General features: G+C 40.9%; 1 protein-coding gene across 8 annotated transcripts; it reads right to left on the reverse strand.

Annotated features, from left to right (window-relative positions):
- Positions 1-212: 212 nt before the first annotated feature.
- Positions 213-22,715, reverse strand: thoc2 (THO complex 2). Of its 8 annotated transcripts, none has more exons than XM_034204132.1 (40): positions 22,463-22,715; positions 20,310-20,365; positions 18,323-18,414; positions 18,118-18,169; positions 17,898-17,968; positions 17,468-17,589; positions 17,238-17,371; positions 16,780-16,940; positions 16,480-16,572; positions 16,221-16,376; positions 15,900-16,072; positions 15,516-15,711; positions 15,385-15,423; positions 15,110-15,240; positions 14,242-14,343; positions 13,113-13,197; positions 11,261-11,354; positions 11,086-11,166; positions 10,894-10,990; positions 10,634-10,751; positions 10,344-10,523; positions 10,032-10,196; positions 9,522-9,797; positions 9,220-9,361; positions 8,770-8,814; positions 8,311-8,468; positions 7,785-7,913; positions 7,268-7,399; positions 6,978-7,162; positions 6,354-6,529; positions 6,100-6,202; positions 5,546-5,931; positions 5,273-5,331; positions 3,723-3,788; positions 2,455-2,589; positions 2,215-2,281; positions 1,984-2,129; positions 1,740-1,813; positions 1,129-1,175; positions 213-1,038 (listed from the first exon to the last, which is right to left on the reverse strand). In XM_034204132.1, exons 1-39 carry the CDS (start codon positions 22,525-22,527, stop codon positions 1,148-1,150), a joined length of 4,770 nt encoding a protein of 1,589 aa, XP_034060023.1. In that variant the 5' UTR covers positions 22,528-22,715; the 3' UTR covers positions 213-1,038; positions 1,129-1,147. The 8 variants fall into 8 exon arrangements, with proteins under 8 accessions (XP_034060023.1, XP_034060024.1, XP_034060027.1 ...); XM_034204133.1 differs by having other exon boundaries at positions 213-1,041; XM_034204136.1 differs by having other exon boundaries at positions 3,723-3,758; positions 22,463-22,714.
- Positions 22,716-22,901: the final 186 nt, after the last annotated feature.

Here is a 22,901-nt window from a genome sequence, read left to right on the forward strand (position 1 = left end):
TACGTTTCCTGTTCTTTTTCAAAATAATGTTGTATTTTTCAACTTTTTTTGACAAAATATACTATATCATTTTTATGTTGTCTTTTTCCCTTTTGTTTTTGTTAACATTTTTGGCAAACTACACGATGAATGTTTTCATGGCATTACAGCCGCTGAAAAATATTCTTTAGATAATGTTTGTGGAAGGAAGAAGGGAAAGGAAGGAGACAATATCAAAGGGACACACTAGGAAAACTATCGTTTATTGTTTTTAAAAAAAGCTTACACTCATTGAGTACAGCAGATAAAATCTCCAAAAGACATTTTGAAACATTTGGAGTACAGAGTGTCAGAATTGTTTTGTCAGATTTTTCTTAACAACTCTACATTTGAATCAAGGTCGAAGTGGCATTTTATAAATTATGTAAAAACCTGATTAACACAAAATCACAAAAGGACTTTAGGGACATCAAAAAAGAAAAGAAAAGAAGAAATAACATGATGTGAATTCCATGTTATCCTCTTTATTATTGTACACAATATACAAACTGGTCCTTTGTATCATTTTCCTCACTTACGTCTACGTTCTAACTCGGATTAAAAGTTGGAGATAAATAAATAAAAAATATCTAAGTATCTCGAAAGGATATGAGGTAAGTGAGTATGGAAAGCATGTTAACTCCATTAAAACGAGCAAAAAGCAAAGCCTGACAACGTACAAAAAAAAAAAGACACATATTTCAAGCATGAGATTATTGAATACATGACCCAGAGATCATTTCATACAGTAACCATGTTTCTACTCAGAATAATAACATTGTGATAGAGCAGCACATTGTGCCCGTACTGAATAATAAAAACAAAAGCATTTCAGTGGGTTCACTTTATACTGAAATGGAAACAAAATGAGGTGCTCTGTAAGTTGAAATAACTACAGCTAACAACACTCGGGAGTTTACAGCAAAACAACACGGGCAGAAATGAGAGTACGAGCCAACAGGAGCACGGGGGTGGGGGGGTGTTGCAGATGCCTCGCAGATAAAAACAGCTTCTCCAGTTCTGCTGGGGATCAGAGAGAGACAACGTGAGACACTGACCGGAGAGGGGTCGTATTGAGAGCTGTGTGCAAAGACGGTGTATGTGTCTTACCTCCATGGATCAGTGCACATTATCTGTGCTTGTCAGAGGATTTATGAGTATGATAGTTAAGGGAAATAAATCCAAAGAATGAAATGTGTTTTTGATGGTAAAAAAATAAAATCAGCTTTGTTCTAGACCTAAGTCGAGCCCTTAAGCAGTCAGGCTGCTGAACAACAGTCTGAGGGACATGGTTGCTTCTCCTCACACTGCATGTGGGATCAGGACGGGCTGCAGTAACAGCCAGACAGAGCTGTGCCTCCAGTTAAAAGCTCAAATTAACATTGAATGGTTATAGGCCGAGGATAAGTGCACAGATTCGGCACAGTCCTCTCTGCAGGCTGCCCGATGCTACTCAGCATGAGTACCATCTCTGACAGTAACTGCTCAGGATGCTTTTAGTGTCACACCGAGTGGCTGTGCTTAACACATGTTCAATTGCAAATGTTTACATTGTGTTCAAAACAACTAGCTATATACATCACAAACAGGAAACCCCAACTGTTCATGTGAAGTTACAAAAATACTATTTTAAAAGACTCCATACCTTTAAGTTTAAAATATTCACACAGAACAAATAACTCTCAATAATGATATATATGGCGGTTTACGTTTAAGGATATTGCTTTTTCTCTTCTTTCCCGCTGCTGTCCCTCTTCTCCTTCTTTTCAGATTTCTCCTTATCGTGCCTGGACTCCTGTTAAATAAGAAAACAACGAAGTATGAATTGAAAACAGACGTAATGGAAATAAAGCTGCATGAATTATTAGCATTCATTTACATTAACAATAAAAGCTATAAGAATGCATGTTGACTCATGTTTAGAGGAGGGACTGCAGGTCATCAGTAATAATGCACTTCACACACCTTTTTGCCTCCGGAGGAAGTCCGCTCAGGTTTCACAGAGTCCGTCTTCTCTTTGCTGGAAGATTTGGATCTTTTGGTCTTCTCTTTTTCAGTGGAAAGCGGGGAGTCGCAGGAAGGACTCTCACTCTTGCTGTTTTTGGAGGAATCTGAGAAGAGAAGATTGAGTTAGTTTTGTTAAACTGAACTTGCCTGGCGAATGTTTACATGCGATTTGTCCAAAGAGAAACATACTTGTTCCATTCTCGTCCTTTCTGCGCTTGGACTCGAGGCTCGGCTCTCGTTCATTGATAAGATGGTCCTACAAGAGAAACAGCAGGACATTAGTGATGGGGACAAGACATCCTGACCATAGGCTGTATGAAACCGTCACTCGCTATCCTCTCTGAACAACGGCTTTAGAAGATTATAGCAAGGAGGGAAAAGGTCCAAAGGAGGACATGTCCCCAAAACATGCTGTTGTTCAGTACTGACTCTTTTCCTCTCTTTGCGCTCCTTCTCTTCCTTCTTCTCTTTGGAGCGGCCCTGTGTGCTCGCGTCTGACTCTTTCTTCTCCGTCTCCCTCTCTCTGCTCTTGGACCGGGATACTGAGTTGTAGTTGGCGTGGTGCTGCGGAGGCAATTATATTTGAACAGAACGAGAAGAATGAAAGTTTTTATATTGTCAGGAGTGCATTTACACAGAATGCCACGTCATCTTAATGTTTTACAAATAACACCCTGCATCAGATCAAGAACAAGTGCGAGATGACCATTTCATCTGAGCAGTTCCAGATATGTAATGGTAACATATTGTCGTGCACATATCTACCATATATATATATTTAAAATACATTTGCAAACACAGTATTGATCAAGCTCACAACGTTTCACAACATGCCCATGTGTCCAAACTAAGGATTGAACTATTAGAAACAATTGGATTAATTCCACTGTGTTTGTGAAACAGGACTCGGCAGGGGATACGTGATGAATCAATTCACAGCTAAACTAAATATCCAAGATAGTAAGTTGAAATATATTTCTACACAGTTGTCAATAATGTATCATACTACATTTAAAAAAACAGGGTAATGATAATGAATGACGAAATAATGAAAGACAGCTGTACAGTTTGTGTTTTAGTAACGTGTTGCAAAGATGTTGATGTGGGATAAAGTGATGTCTAACAATAAATGTGACTGGGATAATAACAGAGAGCATTCAGTGAAAAATGAAATGCTTTTGTCATGTTGTAAGATTTAAAGTTTAAAATGTCCAACAATAAACCATGAATTCATATTTCACATAGACACTGACCAACAGAATCAAGTTGTCTCTACTAAATATTAGGTCTTTTTGGTAGAAAATAATCTTACTTTTCTGTTCGTCAGAGTCAAAACCCCCATTACGTTCAACATTGTGACCAACCTGAAGAAACCCAAAACTGGTGTTTTTCTGTATTGTTCAAGTTGGCTTTAATGAACTGTCAAAGTTCATCTTGAACCTTAAAGGTAAGCTACTCAATAAAATGATAATATGTAATATTAGAAAAGGCTTGCTTGTAGTGAAGTGGGCGTCTTAACTACTTGATTTGGTTTTTACAACCAACAAATTGCTTATATTGACATGTGAATCAATCCATACAGTGCTTTTTAAAAAGTGGGGATACAAAAACATGAGGTGGAGAAAAGACATTTGAAATGACTTTTGGTCAGCAGCAGAAAACAGACAGTGTAAAGAACGTGCAGAGTGGGTGCAAACCTTGGATGTGGAGTCCTTGGGTTCGTTGCTATTGTCCTGTGGGGATGAATGGAGATGACAGATGAGCTGTGGGGGGGTGGAGGGGTTTTGGAAGGAGGTTGTCAGACAGCAGTAGAGAGTTGGAAGAAGGGGGCAGGGGGGGTTGGCCGGACCAACAGCGTACTTCTCCCTTGACCTCTGACCTTCAAGGACTAAGGCTTTGACAAGGTTATTACATAAAGGAGAGTTCATGAGCTCAACATCTGGAATGTCAATATTTAAAATAGAAAACCCTGAGCATGTATGAGATTACTGCTAGCCATAGCACTACAGACAGGTCTGTGATATCAGACAGCATCGTATAGAGAAGTCTACAGCGCAGCTGGTGTTCAATACATCTAAAGTGCAAGTGCTGTGATTAATGTGTGTGTCTGTGTGTGTGCCTGTGTGTATGCGACAAATCACTTAATTCCTATGTGCTTGGCTGCATCCCTACATAGGTAACTGTTGCTGTCACTTACAGTTCAGGAATGGATAAGACACAGGGCCTATTTCTCTGGTGGAAGGGTACAATAAAGACCTATCATCACAAGCTCCCAGCGGATTGGGCAACGCTCCAGACGCTTCAGGCTTCACCCGCTCTTTCCCTCACTCCCTCTCTCTCACTCTCTCTCTCTCTCTCTCTCTGTAGGGGCAGGCTTACTTTCAGCAGCATTTTTGGCTCATTCAAAACTGCGACATTCATTTTCTCAGTTGATCTCAGCAGCTGGTGGCTTGCCAGGAGGTAGTGCGACTGTTGCTGCTGACGGCTGGAGGCTGTGGGGGCAGCGTTGTGGGGCCGGCACCTCTGACTTGGGGGCAGCGTTGTGGGGCCGGCACCTCTGACTTGGGGGGCGTCGTGCGACGTGAAGCGGCAGCATGCAGGCCGTTTTAACAAACGGACAGACGGGGGACCGACGATCAGCTGACTGCTGGACACCTTTCGACTCTGTGCAGGACCCAGGGACTTCGACGGCAATAGTAAAACACTTTACATCTCTTTAACCAGGATATCTTCTCAGCTCGCAAAAACAGGGGGGAAAATCTTGGGCACAATTTCAAGTAGTAAAACTCTGCTTCTGATGTTAAAAAAAACAACGAAAAAAGCAGCCACTGGAGAAAGAGCTCTTGATTTGGCAAGCCATTTTACTTCAGGATATTATTCTCAAAAAGCAAAAAAAAAAATCCACGAGGAATATAGAAACACGTAGAAAACTTCTTTCTTCCCAGGGCACACTGACTGCTTTCATTAATATAAAAATAGATACATAATTCAATATGAAAATACTCTATATACACAATATTCTCTTGGCTAAGTCTTTGAGGGCGTTTTTCTCCCAATTCTGCAAAATATTATGCTGATGTCCATGGAATGCTTTCCAACTCCCATGGATTTGGTTGGGGTTCCAGATGCGATGCCTGCATGACAACTCTCCTCGGTGATCTTCAGGGGCTGCTGGAATGTGCAACGGCAGGGAACGCTCCGGCAGATAGAGAAGAAACTGGCACAGCCTTCCTCAAGCCATACTAACCTTAACAGACGAGGAGTGGGACGGAGAAGAGTGACTGTCGAGCTTTCGTCTTTTGTGATCTAGAAAGACAAAAACAAATAGTTTTTAATGGGGCTGCACGTTCAACATTCACAAAAAGCAGCGACGGACAGAAGTGTTGTAGGGGCGAGTACATTGTCAGACTGAAATGTGAAGAGATGACAGAGCATCAGACTCCATGTCGTATCACAACAGAAAACAACAGTGTCCAACAGGGGTTAAAGGTGTGGACTGACAACCAGCGAGGCCCCTTACCCCTCTCAGATTCGGCTGACTCTGATCTGGGAATCGGTGACTTGATGGTCGCGGTCACAGCGCTCCGCTCTCCTTTCTCCTTGCTCTTGGACTCCTTGGTGGCGTCTCGCTCCCTGGATGGCTCCGCAGGCTCCCCGTTGCCGGCTTTGGCCTTGTCGTCTTTGCTGCTCTTCTCCTCGGCCTTCACTTTCTCCCTGTCTGCCTTGGGGGTCTTTTCCTTACCCTCACGTGCTGGTCGCTCCTCCTTCCCTGGCCTCTCGTCTCTCAGCTTCTCCCGACGGCTCTCTGCCTTTGTCTCAGGAGTGCTGCCTGCTGTCTTTTCCTTTTTCTCCTTTTTCTCCTTGCCGCTCTTCTCTTTGTCGTCCCGTTCTTTGACAGCTTTGGTGCTGCAAAGGGATGAATGTTCAAAATGCATCATTCGAAAGGTTGCATTATAAACAGACTGACCGGCAAAAGCAACAAGAGAGAGGCAATACTATTGAATGTATGTTTGATGCTGTTTAGAAACATAAATTGTGGTAGTTAAGTGTGAAAGCAGCTCTTGGGATGACTACCTGTTGAGAGCACCGTTCCCGTTGCTGGTGGTCACTTTGGCTGCTGCACTGTTGGCTTTGTTCACTGGCTTTGTCGTGCCCTGAGCTTTATCCTTGCCCCGATCTGCACAGAATCAAACCAACAACTGTATGAGCACACAGGCTATTCATTTGACTGGCATGCTTATTAGGAATGGTGGCACGAATGCTATCTGGTCCCTTATTTGTGAATTCATTCAATGGTTATGTGCTGCATCTATGTTCTGGTCACTCACCAACGTCCTCTGACGTCCCCTCATCGGTCTTGCTGGTCCCGCTGACGGGCTTGCCCGTGCTGCCGGGGCCGTTCTGCAGGCTGGCGGGGGTGGCACTGCGCGCCGGCTGCTCCTTGTGGTGAAACTCGTTCTCAGGGACCATGTGCGCCTTGTGGCTTTTCAAGCGACCTGAATAACTGCAAGATGCATAAAGGGTTTGCACAATGCACACACAAAAGTTGACATAAAAAAAGATACCCTTTTTAAAAGAGACAAGGGTAATCAGTAAATTAAGCCCGGCCCCCCATCGTGATCAGTATCTATGTAATAAAGATCTAAGAATATCAAGTAATACTGATTTGCCCTATAACGGTTGATCGAAACTCAAAGGCTGAACTATAGACTGTAGAAAAATGGTCTAACATGTCCACTCTAGAGACACAAATATAACACACAGGCAGCCATCTTGTTAATTGTTAAAAACTTCAACAGACTGTCTGACCACCCCTTAACATAATGAAACTCAAACATTTGCCACAGTCACCACTATCCCCTCATAGGTCTCCGGATAGATATCTTTAACAAAACTTCAAGAAGTAGAGAGAGAAAGTAAAGAGAGCTGAACAGCACACAGCGCTGTGTTACCCCATTGCTAAGGCATAGAGGTCTGGCCTCTTGTCCTTCTCCTCGAGGCAGATCTTGTGGACTCGGCATTCCAGCGCTTGGCCGAGGTTCAGGACTTTGGGGTAGCAGGGCAGGATCTTGGTGAGCACGATGAGAATGTTCCGGATGTGGGTGTAGTCTCCGGTCTCCAGGCAGTGAACTGAGGCCTGGAAGGAGAGAGGGCATGATTAAACACAAAACACACCTTCAATGGGAATTCAACTGCCAATATCTAGATGGAAGACAAATATTTAAAAGGAAGAGCAGCTCACTTTAGTCAGCATGTAGTGCCATTTGTGCACCACATGCCTGAAGTTCTCATAATCCAATTGGTCTGCTTTGTTCCCGCCGTCAAAGCCTGTAGCTCTGAAGATGGTCAGGAAGCCAGGGTAGTTTACACACTCCTATGGTCACACAAAAACAAGAAACAACTTACTTCCCAGCTCTTCGTTAAGCACAAAATGCTGCATGTAGAGATGCACCGATAGATCTGCCACTGGTCAGATATATCAGATTTTAGACACATGCCGTGTGATGGCAGAAGCCGTGTAGCATGAATGAAGATATAAAGCTTGGGATTTCAAAACAAGCCCTCGACTAACTTCAAAAACAGGGTTTTGATTACAAAATAACAGAAGACAATATAAACCATTTATTAGTAAACAAACTATGGGTCAAGATAAGAACAAAAGGTATAGGCAGACTTTCCAAATATTGGAATCGGCCAGGAAAAGTGCAAAAGAAGATGCATGCAAGTGACAGGTGTAGAGAACAGGAAGAGATGCACACCTTCTCATAGATCGCACGGTCGCTATGCCAACGGGTCACCGTCTCCAGCATGCAGCAGAGGAAGCGTCCGTAGCGATGAGACTCGTTCTCCGTACAGCTGGCCACAGTGTAAATGATGGCGGAGAACACCTGCAGGGGGACACAATGTAGTGCGTACGCTTTCAAAACAAGGTATAAATAACATCTTTAAAATGAGTTGCATACAAAAAAAAATATATATATATATTTTGCCAGATAGTAACTCAAAGATGTGATGTTCAATATCCTAGAGCTGCACTCCTTTGGGAGTCTGACTGAATGTTACACAAATAGTCTTAATGATCGAGCAGCTATTGAAGGTCCCTTTTAGGCTTTTATTAGGGTTGTTAAACCATTAAATATTGAGTATCAGAGTATTGACACAAATTACAGTCCTTTTACTAACCACATAGTCAATATGTTGTTCCTTTCTAATTGAGGAAAACTGCTTTGAAAATGAATTGTAGTTGCATTCACTGTAAGACGGAGATATATATGCGCGTCTTACCCTGTCGTAGCACAGGAGGGTGCAGAAGTTGGGCGTCTTCTGCTGGTGGACCAGCTCCACGAAGCGGGCGCAGTACACGGCGTCGATGGAAGAGAAGATGCAGCGCGGGAACAGGCAGAGCTGCAGGAACTTTGTTATGGTCTCGTTCTTTGTGGATTCTGTCAGTAAGAATTTAAAGTTGTATTAATAACAGAGACAGGTGGGTTATTTAAATTCAGACATTTGTTTCACCCCCTACATCGGCACTGTGATCATGGCAATGACATGACCAGCCTTGCCTCGATGTCCCTTAACTACATTAATAGTCTTATTGTGTCTGGACTGTAACTGAACTTCTCTTGCTTGTAAAATATATGAACATTGTGCACAACCACATGTTTTAGCCATTGGTTCTGTCCTTCTGGAAGCTTAAAGCAATACTTCCCCCACAAAATGACCATTTTTATATTAATTACTCACCCTTTGTTACTTTGAATTCTTGGAAACTTTGTTTTTCTTGCATGCCTCCAAGGTGAATGATGAGTACAAAAACGGAGAAAATTCTTGATGAATTGCAAAACTATATCAGAACATCCGTTTACAAACAAAATGTATGTGTTCAGTAAGTAGTGAGCACATTTTTGTACAAATTTAAGGTAACACGAGTAATTGATAAACAAATTGTCATTTTGTGGGTGAAGTATTCTTTTAATTCCATTCATTTAATTGCTGTATATTTTTTTCGGGAGGAACCGGACCTGCGCATTGTAATTAATGTGGCTGAATGTGTGTTAAGGTGTATAAATGTACTTCAAAGACTAATCATACTCTTATTGAAGGACCGTCTTCTTCACAGTATTGTGGAAGACGGTCCATACGCAGAGTAAGATGCATCAATTGTGTCATTGGCAGCAAAACCAGAATACTTACTGGCCAACAACCAGTTGTCTTTCTCCAGCTTGAGGCGGTGCAGAACCCTTTGGACGTGCTCCAGCTGCTTCTTCTCCTCCTCCTGCAGTTTCTCCTGCAGGGCGGTGCAGCGTTCCTTCTCCTTCTTTTTCTTATTCATGGGCTACGTTGGGATGAAAGAATATTCACACAATAAATACATTGACAGCAACATACAATCGTCAGAATATTTTACATTTCTTACACAATCACTGAATCTTGCACTCCTTTGCATTGAATGATCTGAGTTTCCTTTTAGAAACAGCTGTGTCTGAAGTACTCACTATCTCGGAGTTGTCCTCGATGGCCTTGATCTGGACCTTGAGCTTGTTGACCTCGCGGTCGTAGGCAGAATGTGGCACGGCCAGGTCGTACATGGTGAGGGACCAGAAGGTGGCGTAGAACTGAGGGCGGATGTCGTCCCAGACCCTGGCCGGATGGAGGGACATTACGGCCTCATGCACCGGAGTCATCACCGTCTCACACGCTGCCACGTACTTGTGGACCTTCTGCTGCTGCCGGTTACCTTTCTCTGCTTTCTTCAGCTCGTCGTATTTAGACTGTGTGGAGAGAGCTTCAAATGAGGGCTCCATTTTCTCCAAATCAATAAACTTGTGCTTGTCTTGATTTGAAATAGTTTCAGCTTTAAGGGAGTTGAATAGTCAAAGTCAAATCAGAAGCGCCACATTTAAAATCTAACCAACATGTATACCTGATCATTGTCTTGAATATTAAGAAGAAATATCAGAAACGTGACGAAATGCACAACCGGGCTCTGACAGTGTTTTACTCACCAGAATCTGATGGGCGTACATTGGTCGAGACAGGAAGAAGGCAGCGTCATGGGGAGTGTGGAACTTGTTACAAAGGATGTCAATGGAGGGAACCCGCTTGATGTAGTCCTCAGTGCTCAGGTTGGAGGCCAGAAAGCCACCAAACTGCACCAACGTGTCATGACACTGCAGGAATACAAAGAATACAATCAGGAGAAAAAGAGATTGTTCTGATACAAAGTGGGTGGAGTGTGAATTCAGGAACTTTGAATTGTTTAGGAAGAAAAACGTAAAAAAAAAACGACATTAATATATTAAGAGAAGGTTGCATACCTGGTCATAGAGGTGGCCAACAAGTTTAAGATGTTTCTCGCCACTCTCTAAGAAAACCACACCATTTCGCTGCTGGGCCATGAGTAAACAAAGAGGCAGGGCCAACTCGTGGTCCAGCAGCGCATCCTTCAGACGCTGTGACGACTTCTTAGTGTTCCTGATCTGACCAAAGTAGCCACCCTGTTGACAGAGACATAAATTATGTAAGCTTAGGTTCAGCACTGTAAGTCATACATATCTTGCTCAGGAGACTGCATCAAGATATGATCACTGCAGTCGAGTCCATTTACCTCAGCTTTGAGTTGCTCCCCTCCGGTCATGGCCTCTAACTGCTCTGAGGTCATCTCGTCAGTGATCTCGATGCCAGCCATTTTCTGCACCACCTCTTTCAGAATCAACAGGTCAAAACTGCAGAAAGACGAGGGACGTATTGAAGCAATTGTCAGGCATGGGGTGTATAAAACCACTTTGTACTCTTCCCAACACAAAGGTATAATATAAAACCAATGCAAACCGGTCAACCTGTTATTTATCGTTTGGAGCTTCTTACCTCTTCCCTGCTTTCAGCTGATTGGTGACATACTGAAGAAGGCCAGCCAACTCAATGGGGTATTTTCTGAACACGGCTCCACACAGACTTGCCAAGCCTGGGTTAAAAAGACAAAGAGGTGTACGTCAGATTCTCTCCTTTGTAAGCAAATACATGATGTGACTGCTGGACGCTAAGTGTGAAGCCACTTACTCTGAAGCCACGAGGAGATTGTGGTGTCGTCGTGCTTCATCTTCTCTTTCTCAGGATTAGCCAGAGCCTCAATGATGCAATCTTAAGGCAGAGTTAAGTAAAAACAACTTAGAAAATGGAAAGAAGACCTTCACATCCCACTGCCACACACACACAGAAATATAGAGTAGGATACAGGCCAAGACATCGTAGTTGAGGGATGTGAGGTATTTCAAGGAGTCCACCACTGGAACGATGAGGTTGTCGTACCATTGGATCTGAGACAGCATCTGATGTATAACAGGACAGAGGAGAGGAGAACACATCAATAACTACAGGGGAACACATTACAACAGACACTATCCCTTTACGTGACTGAGAGGCCAAACACATGTGCGCATCCTTTTAGTTCATGTGCGCATCCTTTTAGTTCATGTGCATCCACAGATCAGGGTAGAAAAGAGAATGTCTGGGGAGTCGTGTTTGGAATAACTGCTCAAGTTGGTTGCGGATGCGGTCAAAAAGATCGACCAATCTAAATTGTCCTACGAATTCTGTATTTGCCAAGATTATTTATATTAAAACAATGTTCATTTGTGCATCTTCAATATTGTAATTGCATTTCTTAGAACTTCTACAAATACAATTGGACATTGATGGACACTTAATAATAATACAAATATTATAGTCATTTATTTTGATTCATTCAGCTTGATATATAACCAGAAAATGCATTAACTATACGGAGCACATGCTGTTAAACACTGATTATTTGTCTCTGGCCAAATCTGTCTTCGTATGCTGTTTATTCAAAATGCTACCTAAGGCGAGACACCCCAGGTGAATAGGGTAATTTTTTTAACTTAACGGTATCAGCTAGAAATTTCTCCAGTTAATTACTTACAATAAGGCAATTGTCTTTTGTATTACAAGTTTTCTGAAATAGCATGTTTAAATATGCAAATTATCCATTATCTCATTAAATATGCACATATTTTAACACATTTCAGGAATCGAAATCTGAACTTTGGATAAAGCCAGGTTCAAAATTATTGTTTCATTTTGTAGTCATATTAGTATATAAGGCTGTTACAGAAGGGATTTTGGATATCTATTTTTATCACTCCATAAATCAGAAAATACTGTCAACAGCCCTAAAATATCCATTTTCGCCATGTTTTTAGGTATAAAATGTTGTATAATTCAGGCTATGAATGATATATGAACAAACCCTTCTGTAAAAGCCTTCATAATATTGATGGGAATATAACTGGAAGGTTTGGTGTATGTACGTGCTACTGAAGTTGAAATTTCGAACTCAGAGTAGGAGAAAAAACTCATTTTGAGAAAACGACCTTTAAAGATTGCAGTGAGAAGCTAGCTAAACCCTCCTGTTCTTTGGATGACAGCTTGCGCATCGACGCACCCCGTGAAGGTATTTCATGTTCGGGGTTATTTGTTTTTTGTATAACCTTGCTTCGTGCAAGTGACAATTGTTGTCGTCTTCTCTGTGAATGTTTTTTTCGCCGTTCTTTTGGAATTTTGAGATTTCAATTTCTAGCGGAAAGCTAACCAGGAAGTGTTTTAGCACACCACGTGACGCATCTGAACGAATCACGTTGTCAGAAATTGACACCAGCCAATGAGATTTCGTTTCTTGGTTTAAGACCCCTTTGTGCTTTCACGATTGGTTGCTGATACAAAGGAAATGACCATATTTGGATCCGATGAGATTGTGCAGGAGAGACACAGCTTTCCAGCGATATCTCTGTTGACATGGTGCACACAGCGGTCGCGGTACTTTATGTTACGTTAGAATGCTAACTTTTGGTGAATTTAGGAGAAATCTACAGACGCAAATAGACAAACTATAGTAAAATAAACACTTAAATGTGTATTTTGTACGTTTTCCTTCCAAAAGCCTGAAAGAAAACATGTTATGGAATCAAAATAGCACAAAATCTCAAAATTGACCAGTACTTGAAAAACGATGTTTTTGCCTGCCGTGTCTCGCCTTAAATAAACAAGTCATAGAAAAATAAACTCACATAATCAAAGAGGATGGTGGGATTGCTATGGCTCAGCTTTCCAATCTGCCTTCCAGATTGTTTCACATTCTCTTTGGTCAAACGCCTGGGGAGAAAAAAACAAGTAGAGAAACAGGAGATTAAAAACAAGACGATGCAGAAAGCGCTGTTAGCCAAGACTGTCACTTCTGTGAGCTTCACAGCAATTGGGAAATGCTGTTACGGTTGTCAGTTCAAGATAAAAGTCACTGATTTCTTCAAAGGCAGAACAGTGTTAGAATAATAACTTCACCAGCACAGAAACACAGGTTTGCAAGTCACATTTTTGTGTCTGTGTGTTGTTTGACTAAACTGCTATTTTGTATACATCTTAGCTTAGGAGGGATGGGGGAAAAAAACATTAGATTCAAAGATTCAAAGGTTTATTGTCATAACATATACAAAACTAGGGTCTAATTATGTAATGTATGAAAACTTAGATCGCAGGTTCCTCAACAGTATCATCAGCAATTTACAAGACATAAAAGAATAAATATAAAAAAACAACATTACAAATAGTGCAAGCTCGGGTGTTTAATGGTCTTATGGAGATGAAACTGTCTCTGTGTCTGGTGGTTCATTAAGACATGTCTTTACTATTCAATCAAGTCAAACCAATTGAGTGACTTTTGATTCAATTAGATTATTTAAGAATTTCAATATGATATTAATAGTTTTGCTATTTGCTGCTAAATTGTCTGCAAGTAGAATGATCTGGCAAATTCAATGGCTGCCCCACAGAAGGACTAGAAAACAACAACAACAACAACAATGAAGGAATGGCCTTGATGTACTGATGATAGCGAATTTCTGCTGATAGTGTTGTTTTGAGAGCTGAATTGATTGTCCAAAATGTGTCACTATGCGAGGACCAGCAAATTGAATGGATAGGAAAGGCGGCCCATAAATTCAAGGTTTACTTTCTCTTTTCCAAGTAAAGCACCGGTCTGCTGAACAGAGCAGGACAGCTGGGGAAACTAATAGATACATATTTTAAACAACCAGACACAGCCCCGTGTTTGGATTGGAGACACAGCAAAAGATAACCGAAGCTACACAAAGACAGACGATGGATCAATGATGGTACACTGGGATCTGCAAAACAACTTACTTCATGATGTATTTGGCCCTTTCCACAGTCGTAGCTTTGACTTTAACCAACAGTGGGTGGCTTGTGTACGTCTCATTCTTCCACTGTCCATATAACCGGTACCTGAGCAAAGATAGAGGAAGCACAATAAACAGAAGGTCTGGCTCTAAAGCATTCAGAATAAGGCACTTTGCAGTATAATAAATCCACAGACTTTCTTCATGGCAGCTGGCATGTTAATTTCCACCTCATTTGCAGTCAGTTAAATAAAAAACTCCTTAACTGAAAACACATCAAATCATTTGCTGTGTGTCATATTTTGAGAAAGGCGATGTAAAGGAATTAAAAAGCGAGATGCATTCAAATTCAGCACAAAGAGAAAACCACTGGATAATACACAAGACACTGCTAGAGGATAAATGAACTGCACTACATGTCCTGTTTAACTTGACGATAAACCCTTGCTTTGACAGCATTGACATGGTCTTGTATAATCTACAAAGTGCTGCTGTACTTAGTAAATAATCATGTTATTAGCTGTGACAAAAGGACACAGAAAACTAAAAGAAAGCTTAACCTTTTTGGTTGTCATTGCTCATCAGTGATGTACTAAGCAGTATTTAGACCCCTAAAAAAAGAATTCTAACATGGTGCGAGAGCAGGAAAGATGGTCTGCTAAACAACACACACATTTCAAACTATGAAGCACGGCTTGATGAGCTCAGTGTGATTGTGTGCCCTCTTGCCAGCTAGTAAACAGCATCCTGGAGCGGTGCCTGAGGGTTTACTATCCCACAGCTTAATTAAACAGAGCCACATGGAGAGTGAGTCTGTGTGTGTGTGTGTGTGTGTGTGTGTGTGTGTGTGTGTGTGTGTGTGTATATCTCACCTGTGCTGGTAGGGAAAGAGTTTGAAGAGACCCCACACTTCCTCAGACATGCAAGCATTACACTCCATCAGAGAAAGAGAAGGGAGTAGCACCTGGTCTGCAATGCACAGGAAACAACTCAATAGAGTTTCCTGCAAAAGGGCAAAAAGTCAACATTAATTGGGTCCTTACAGTCAAAATGACCACCTGTCTCATCCATGTGTGCATATATTATAATGCATATCTACAGTTCTCTTTTTGTAGCAGCGTTAGTCAGATATTGGTTTTCAACCTACCATTTTCTCTCGGGCATCAGGTCTGTTTTCACTTTGGTACTGGGAAGAAAACAACACCGAATATGAGTTTTGGAAAAAGGAGATGTAGGCTTGCGTGCAGATGTAACATTTTTGTGGTGACACTTATGTACCTCCTTCATGAAGCCCTTGCCCAGACGCACGATCTTGGCGAAGAGGATAGCGTCATGGGAGAGGTGCGGGCCCAGGTAGCACATCATGCTAAATGTGTCCCTGCGCAGGTCCTCGAAGTTCTCTGCAGGCCGAGGGGCCCGCTTGTTCCTCAGTGGGTGAATTACACGCCCCTTTGCCCCTTTAGGGAGGCCCGACCTGCGAAGAACAGACCTGTTTGTCAGAGCCTGCATTTTCTTTTTGTAGCTTTCTTATTTGCATTCATAAAATGTTGGCATTAGTAGAAGTTGACAGCTCCAGCTAGTGACAAGAGGTAATTGTGCATGCTTACTGGTCAGACAACACATACTGCGCAGAAGGTGAAATATGAAAAGAAAAGTCAGTACCTCCTGTAAAGAGGGTCCACAGTCAGGTGCACAAGCTGGCAGAGTGCCAGCGCGATGGCTTTGTGAGATGTAGCGTAGAAGGACGGCATCTGGTCCATAATACTCTGGGCGTGGTGCCAGTCTCCAATCCGTAGAAGCGCCTCAAGCAGACCGAGCTTCTGGTTATCAGGGGGCTGTGAGCACAGAAAAAGAGCAGCAACTGAGTGCCTTTGTCCTTTTTAATGTCAAGGATTAACAATAAGTAAAGCAGTCACAGCAGAGGAACTAAATATCCATCCATTCCTCCAGAACAGGCTTATATTTTCACACATGCTTTGATACCTTGTCATTCTTCTCCTCCTCCTTTTCTTTCTCCTTGTCTTTGTCTTCACTTTTCTCCGAGGGCAACACCACCATGACCAGCTTGCGGGCAATCTGTTTGGCCTCTGTGATATCCCGTTTGTGTTCCTCTACGATGGTGGCATCTACTGGCATAAGCTAGAATGACAAGAGAGGCAACGAAAGACCAAATATTTCAGTAAAAACAAATGAGTTCTACATATATAAACTAATGTGACGAGTATCTGCTCCTCTTTCTTACATGTACGTAGAGATCTTCCAGCTCTATCAGGTTATGGTGAAGCAGAGCAGCAGCAATGTGATAAAGTGACTTTGGGGTTTCCTCATTGGGCTCCTGAATAAAAACAAAATATAATTAATTATTACCATTAGAAAATCTAATAAAAGGTTTTTTTTAAGAAATTGTACTAATGCAATGATTATTATTGTTTGGAAAGACAAAAGCAAACGAGAAAATAAATATGAGGCATTTTATGCTATTGAGCACATTCTAGCCCAGTAGAGCACAGCACATTTATTAACATATTCTTGTAATTCGTACCTGGTAAAATTTGAACTTGAAGCCCAGGATGTGGCAAAGGGTGAGTGGCTCACACATGTAGGACTTGATGAGAGACAGGAAGAACTCATCTTGGTCAGATCGGCTCTCGTACACCTCTAGGATTATGTCCAGGACACGATTGGGGTCCAGGTTGAAACATCCTGCAGGAAAACAAAACAGATCCATCAGAAAACAGTGAGTCACGTGGGGCTTCAAAATGAAAAACAGGTTATTATTTTTGTCCTCTGTGCTTCTGAGGCCAGAGTCCTCCAAATCTAAAGTATAAGAGGGAGTATCAGCTTTTTCTTGGCGGGAGTGAAATCTCTGTGAAAAAACAGGTGCTGCCATATCGGAGTCAAAGTGAAATCTAAGTGATCAGAGGGAAAGAGATTCAAATCAATCAAGACAAAGTAGAACCACAGTCAATTAAGTCATCCTGAAAGAGACAGGCCAGATACCTATGAGGGACTTGATGCTCTCCAGGACGAGGTGGCTGGTGATGCTGCCCGAGAGGTCTTGGCCGAGCTCGGTGATTAGTTTAGCGTAGCCCTCGTTCTCCTCCCGTAGCAAGTTAAACTTCTGTTGCTTGTAACTGATGAGAAGAAACACAGGTTTAACAAAAAAATTGAAAAGCACATTTTGTATTTGCGTATGTCTGCATCTGTACTTAATGGTGCACTCGACTCACAATAGTTTAGTCTTGATTTTAACAATCTTCTGGTTGAACTGATGAGCTTGTTTTATAAGTCCCAGAGATTCAAGGGTTTCTGGATCCAGCCTCTCTTTCAGGATGACCTCCGGAACAAAAAACTGAAATAAAAAGATATCAAGTTGCTTATTTATTTGTTTTAGTTGTTATTTAATCAGGCAGTCTCATTACGCACCTGGGTCAAATGAGATCACAATCCCTATGAACAGTGTTATGGTCTTCATTCTAAATACAAATTAAACTATAACCCATTCAGTGTGTAACTGTGTTGCAACAGTGCCAATGAAGAGAAATGCATAATCGTACAAGCACTCGTATTTTGATCATACCATTTTTTTCAGGTAGTCTAGTATTCTAGTCCAACTGCATGAAGTGTCAAATACATTAAAACATTGGATGTTATTCTTACCAAACATGCTCCCACAAGTGACGTGTAATGTTCACGTTTGACTTTTTCTTCCAGTGCACTAGTCTCTAAATCTGTGAAGAATATAATTAAGAAAAACATTAAGACGAGTCTGACAAGTTTGCAACATTAATAGCTTTTTTATTATACATACGACTTTAGATTTAAGTGTAATGCAGTACTTCAGAATAATTCCATTTTTAAAATAAAAACTTGGATTTACCTAGTATGCTGAAAACATCTGCTAAAATTGATGGCATGTCATCTCGGAGTTCCTGAAAAAATAAATAATACGCATGCAGGGAATAATTAAGATGGAATAAAAGCAAGATATGAACAAGGAAGAAAAGCTGTGTCTTCAAATAACAGCGTAGATAATTCTGTGCGTTTGACATTGTTTTAACACTGAAACAAAAAAGCATTGGTACCATCATCTCCCCAAGGACGCAGGTTGCAAGATCCAACTTCAGGTTCCCCTGTACAACCTGCCAGCACAGCTCGTATAAGGCAGCCTGTATGTCTGCGGGGGAAACAGACCAGACACAGTTCATCTTAAACTGAGCAGACAGATCTAACAGGAAAACACTCTTGGATATCAAATATAAGTGGATAGGTCTGTTGTAGCTAGGTAAAAATAGACCATGTATTTGTTCATCATTGCAAGTCAAGCCAAAACATTTGAATGTCACTGATGCATCGTCCATTAACAGAAAGGCAGTAGAGAACAGATTTGTATTGCCATGGATAGATTTTCATAACAAATGCTTTGTAAAACAACTGAATTTTCATGTGTGCCTGCATTATGATGACTTGTTTAAAACATCCCAGTTTGCATTAACGCTCAAGTGTATAGTTGTGCAAGAACAAAGATGTGGTGTGGTCTCATTCAACAACAACAAATATGCAAGTCACAGCTTGACTGTAATTGCATAATATTTAGGGCTGTCAGTCGATTAAAATATTTAATCGCATGATTGTCCATAGTGAATCGCGATTAATCGCACATTTATCGCACATTTTTTATCTGTTTTAAATGTACCTTAGAGGAATATTTTTCAAGTTTTTAATACTCTTATCAACATATGAGTGGACAAATATGCTTTATGCTAATGTTTATTATCATTTGAACGATGACAAATATTCTCATGAATATTAAACACAACAACCTCTGAACATTACAAATATTCGCCTCAATTCAACCTGGAACCTCTCATACAATACAATGTGTGTGTGTGTGTGTGTGTGTGTGTGTGTGTGTGTGTGTGTGTGTGTGATGGATCGTTGGAGCTATGTGCAACTCAAGGCATATGCTCGAACGGGAGCTGCCTGGACGCTGCAATCATGTTGCGCACTATCCGTGCTGAGTGTGCTGACTTCTCGTACAATGTCCCACTGTCTGGCTTCCTGCATAAAGTCAAGTGCTCGGCGCAGTTGTCGGCGAAATGTCGCTCCTCTGTTTTCAACAGCTCCTTATATCCGTTAGCGCAGCTAGCTAGCACCAGATGCTAACAACAACAATACACGTAAGGTCTCTCTCTCGCTCGCTCGCGCCACACATACACACACCCTCCCGGTCCTCCCAACAGCCAGTCGGTGCCTGCCGGTGAGCGTGGAAGTGTGGTCTGCTGCAAGCAGGCAGCAGGAGCGGGGCTGTCAGCATCAGCTTGTAGATGGTATTTTAAACTCGATGCGCTCTGAAACTACGGGGCGGCCGAGGACAACAAATACACATGCGTTAATCGCGTTAAAAATAATTAGTGGCGCTAAAAAAAATGTGCGTTAACTTGACAGCCCTAATAATATTATACTATGACATAATATATTATAGTAATGTAATGATATTAAAAAAAAAAAGGTATCTGCAACGTCGCAGTATTTTTAGAAACTGGAAAATAAAACAATAATGTGTTGTGTATTAGCAATGTATAGGGAAACTAAAGTTCTTAGGAAAAACTGCCAAACTACCAGGCTTTTGGAGGCATTTATCACTGCTATAAATAATTATTTAATGGAAGAGAATATTCTTTATAGGAGATTTACTTGTACCTAATTAGGGTGATAAATGATTTAAGGGTTCCCTCGGATGCAAAAAAACGGCCTGTGATTATAATGAACAAAGTTGTGCTCATTTACAGATTGCAGATATTTGTGCATCATTAGATCCATACATATCTACTTTCACCACAGCCAACATATACATTCCAACCTTACATTTATTACAAAGGTTATATTTCAACTTTTCTTTTATATATTTTATGTTTAACTTAAACGCATTTGTTTAAATTATTTGTTTTCCAAATCAAAGTACCACCATTTCCATGAGTGTCTTTAAAACAGGGACGTTAAGGTACATTGAAAGACAAACTAAAAACAAGTGTGTTACAGAATTGAGGTCATTTTCAAATGTCAACTTACCTCTAACTTCACTTCCATGGTCTGTTTTCTCTGTAAGGTCTTTGCAGAGTTGTACACTATGAAAGAAAAAAAAGAAAATGATGGTCAGTTAGATAACACAGACATTACAAACCATAGCCGTTGAATCTTCCTTTAGTTAACACAATGTATATCATTCAACTTTTAACATTTATTTTTCTTAGCATATTAAATTAATTCCTGAAAAAATAATACTCAAAGCCTCAAAGAACTAGCAAAGAAGACCACTGATCAGATATAATGTGCCGCCTCAATGGCTTTCCACGAAAAAAACTAAAGCTGCTAGAGAACTACTATTCATGTATCGCTCCATCTGAGATGCTCAACACCACCAAACTGACAGCTGTGTGTCAGGAACCTGAGGTCAAACATAGAGTGGTTCAGTTAACTCTGGTAATCACAATGATTAAATCGTACTAATGATTAATATCACTATATTGTTTGGATGGTTGTGATCAAATAAAAAAAACACAATTTAACTTGGAAAATAGTTGGTAAAAAAATAAACAATGTGACCCTTCTTTAATCAGCATATGGAAAATGGCCTTCCTCTGGCCTCCTGCAATAATGATGGTAGGAATAGGGTGACATCCTTCAAGTGATAGGGAGTCCGTGGGGTTTTGCTGACATGGGACCTTTAACCATGACCCTCCAACTTGAGGATTTAAAACAGAGGTGCTCAAATAGACACATACTTATTGTGAAATTATTTAATAGTTTTATATGAAGGTAAAAAGTATTTCCTCAACATAACATTTATTAAGCATGTTTAGTGGCTACTGGATTACTTTACAGGTGGATCTCAGCTCTGCCCAGCAGCTGAGAATGTGCATGAGGGAGAATATTGTACATTGTTTGAAAACGTGTTTTGTTATTTCTCAATTCGTATGTTTTACAATTGATTATTTGTTGCATATCTCAATAAAGTATCAAAATGAATTGCTAAATACACAATTGTTAGATACACGACTAACAATTGAGTAGTTTGAGTTGGTGCATCCTACTGCAGGCCCTACTTTAAGATTCAAGGCCTACAACTTATAGTAGGTTGCACTATGGATAGGCACCTTTAGTGTCTCCGCCTTTACATTAAAGATTAGCTCAAGAAAAACAGAGTCTTTAGGTCGACATTTTCCATTATAACACAATCATATAGCTACAGGACAATTTTCTCATAAGTTTTGATTGCCAGGTGTTGTTAGGGCGAGCATCCATGGTGCTGCCTTAGGATGGGTTGGTGGTTTTCCCTCTGTGCCCATAAAGTTAATGCTGGCTGATGGTTAGCACAAATTGCATAACTTTGTATCGACATTTGAGTTAGCTAACGTCATACCATGGTCAATACGTAAGCTAACTGATGGGGTACACAAGTATCTATATTAAAGTAAACGTTAGCTAACAAGGTTAAGTGTGAGCAGAGTCTTTCTGAACAGAAGTTCGAATAAAAACATGAAATGGCATATTTCGTTTTCATGCTGCCATGCATATGCAAAACAACATCCAACAAGACAATCAGACACCGTTGCTAATGTTGCAGCTAACGCTCGCTAACTGCTATAGCGTTATATCAAGCTTAGTCGTTTCCCTCCACTTGATTACTACAACATTACTGTTACTGTGCACAACTCTGGCTATAAAGTGTTTATCCGCCACCTGTTCTCTGTTGTGTGTTGGGAAATGACGCCAAGTAACTACATGACTGTTGGCATCAAATGCAATGCAATTACAAATCCTGAATCTATCGAAGCAGTTGGGGAGTGTGCTACATTGGTGCTAACTAGCTTAGCGTTGGTAGCCAGTGTTTACAAATCAAGAGCGTAAGCTAGCAAAATTGCTAGCATGCAGGTAACGTTAGCTAGTTAAATTTCAAGAAAAGGGTATATACTGTCTAGTTGCAAATATTTAGTATATCCGAATATTTTCCAAATAGCGACGTGGATATACGTTAGCAAGCCACTTGAAATGTTTTTTGTGTAGCTTGCTAACGTTAACGCTTCTGTTAGCCCCAGACCACACTTAGAAGATTGGCCTCAACTGCAATATTAGCTACGCATTTTTTTAGTTGGTTTATATCAGTCAGCTGCTATTAACCCACGGTAACCCCTGGCACTGTGTTGAAGTTCAGCTATACTCACAACTCGTGTTTTCCAGATTTTTCCCAGTTTTTGATCCATTCACCAGGGAGGATAAGTGTCGCCATCTTCCATACACACAGCCCGGATGTCTAATTCATCTCATGGCACACACAGGGTCAAATGTGGTGGTTAGCTGCTAGCTCAGTGTTGCGTGGTGGGACACTGAGGGTTGTCTGAGGGCTTTGTTAGTACGGTACTCTGTGTTCCAGGACTATAGAGGGCTCCGTATCGTCCAATTTCTTTCAAACGGTTATTTTAACGGGATAAAAGACATTCGACTAAACTTAAATAACATAACTAACTCATTTTTTTTGGGTGGGGGAGGTGTAAAAGCCACCTTCATTTAACAAATAATAGTGTAACCATGGTTTCAAAAATGTTCGCTAAACTTATTTAAACTGAAAAGCCAATCAATGTTAACTTAATTAATAGTATTGTT

Source organism: Gymnodraco acuticeps, unplaced genomic scaffold (assembly GCF_902827175.1).
Source record: "Gymnodraco acuticeps unplaced genomic scaffold, fGymAcu1.1, whole genome shotgun sequence".
Classification (NCBI taxonomy): domain Eukaryota; kingdom Metazoa; phylum Chordata; class Actinopteri; order Perciformes; family Bathydraconidae; genus Gymnodraco; species Gymnodraco acuticeps.

Coding starts and splice junctions, on each gene's coding strand:
- thoc2 (XM_034204132.1), bottom strand. CDS start 22,527: ATGGCGACACTTATCCTCCCTGGTGAATGGATCAAAAACTGGGAAAAA. Junction 16,573..16,779: donor TCAAGTTCAAATTTTACCAG/GTACGAATTACA, acceptor GTTTTTATTCAG/GAGCCCAATGAGGAAACCCC. Junction 10,752..10,893: donor CAGCTGAAAGCAGGGAAGAG/GTAAGAAGCTCC, acceptor GTCTTTCTGCAG/TTTTGACCTGTTGATTCTGA.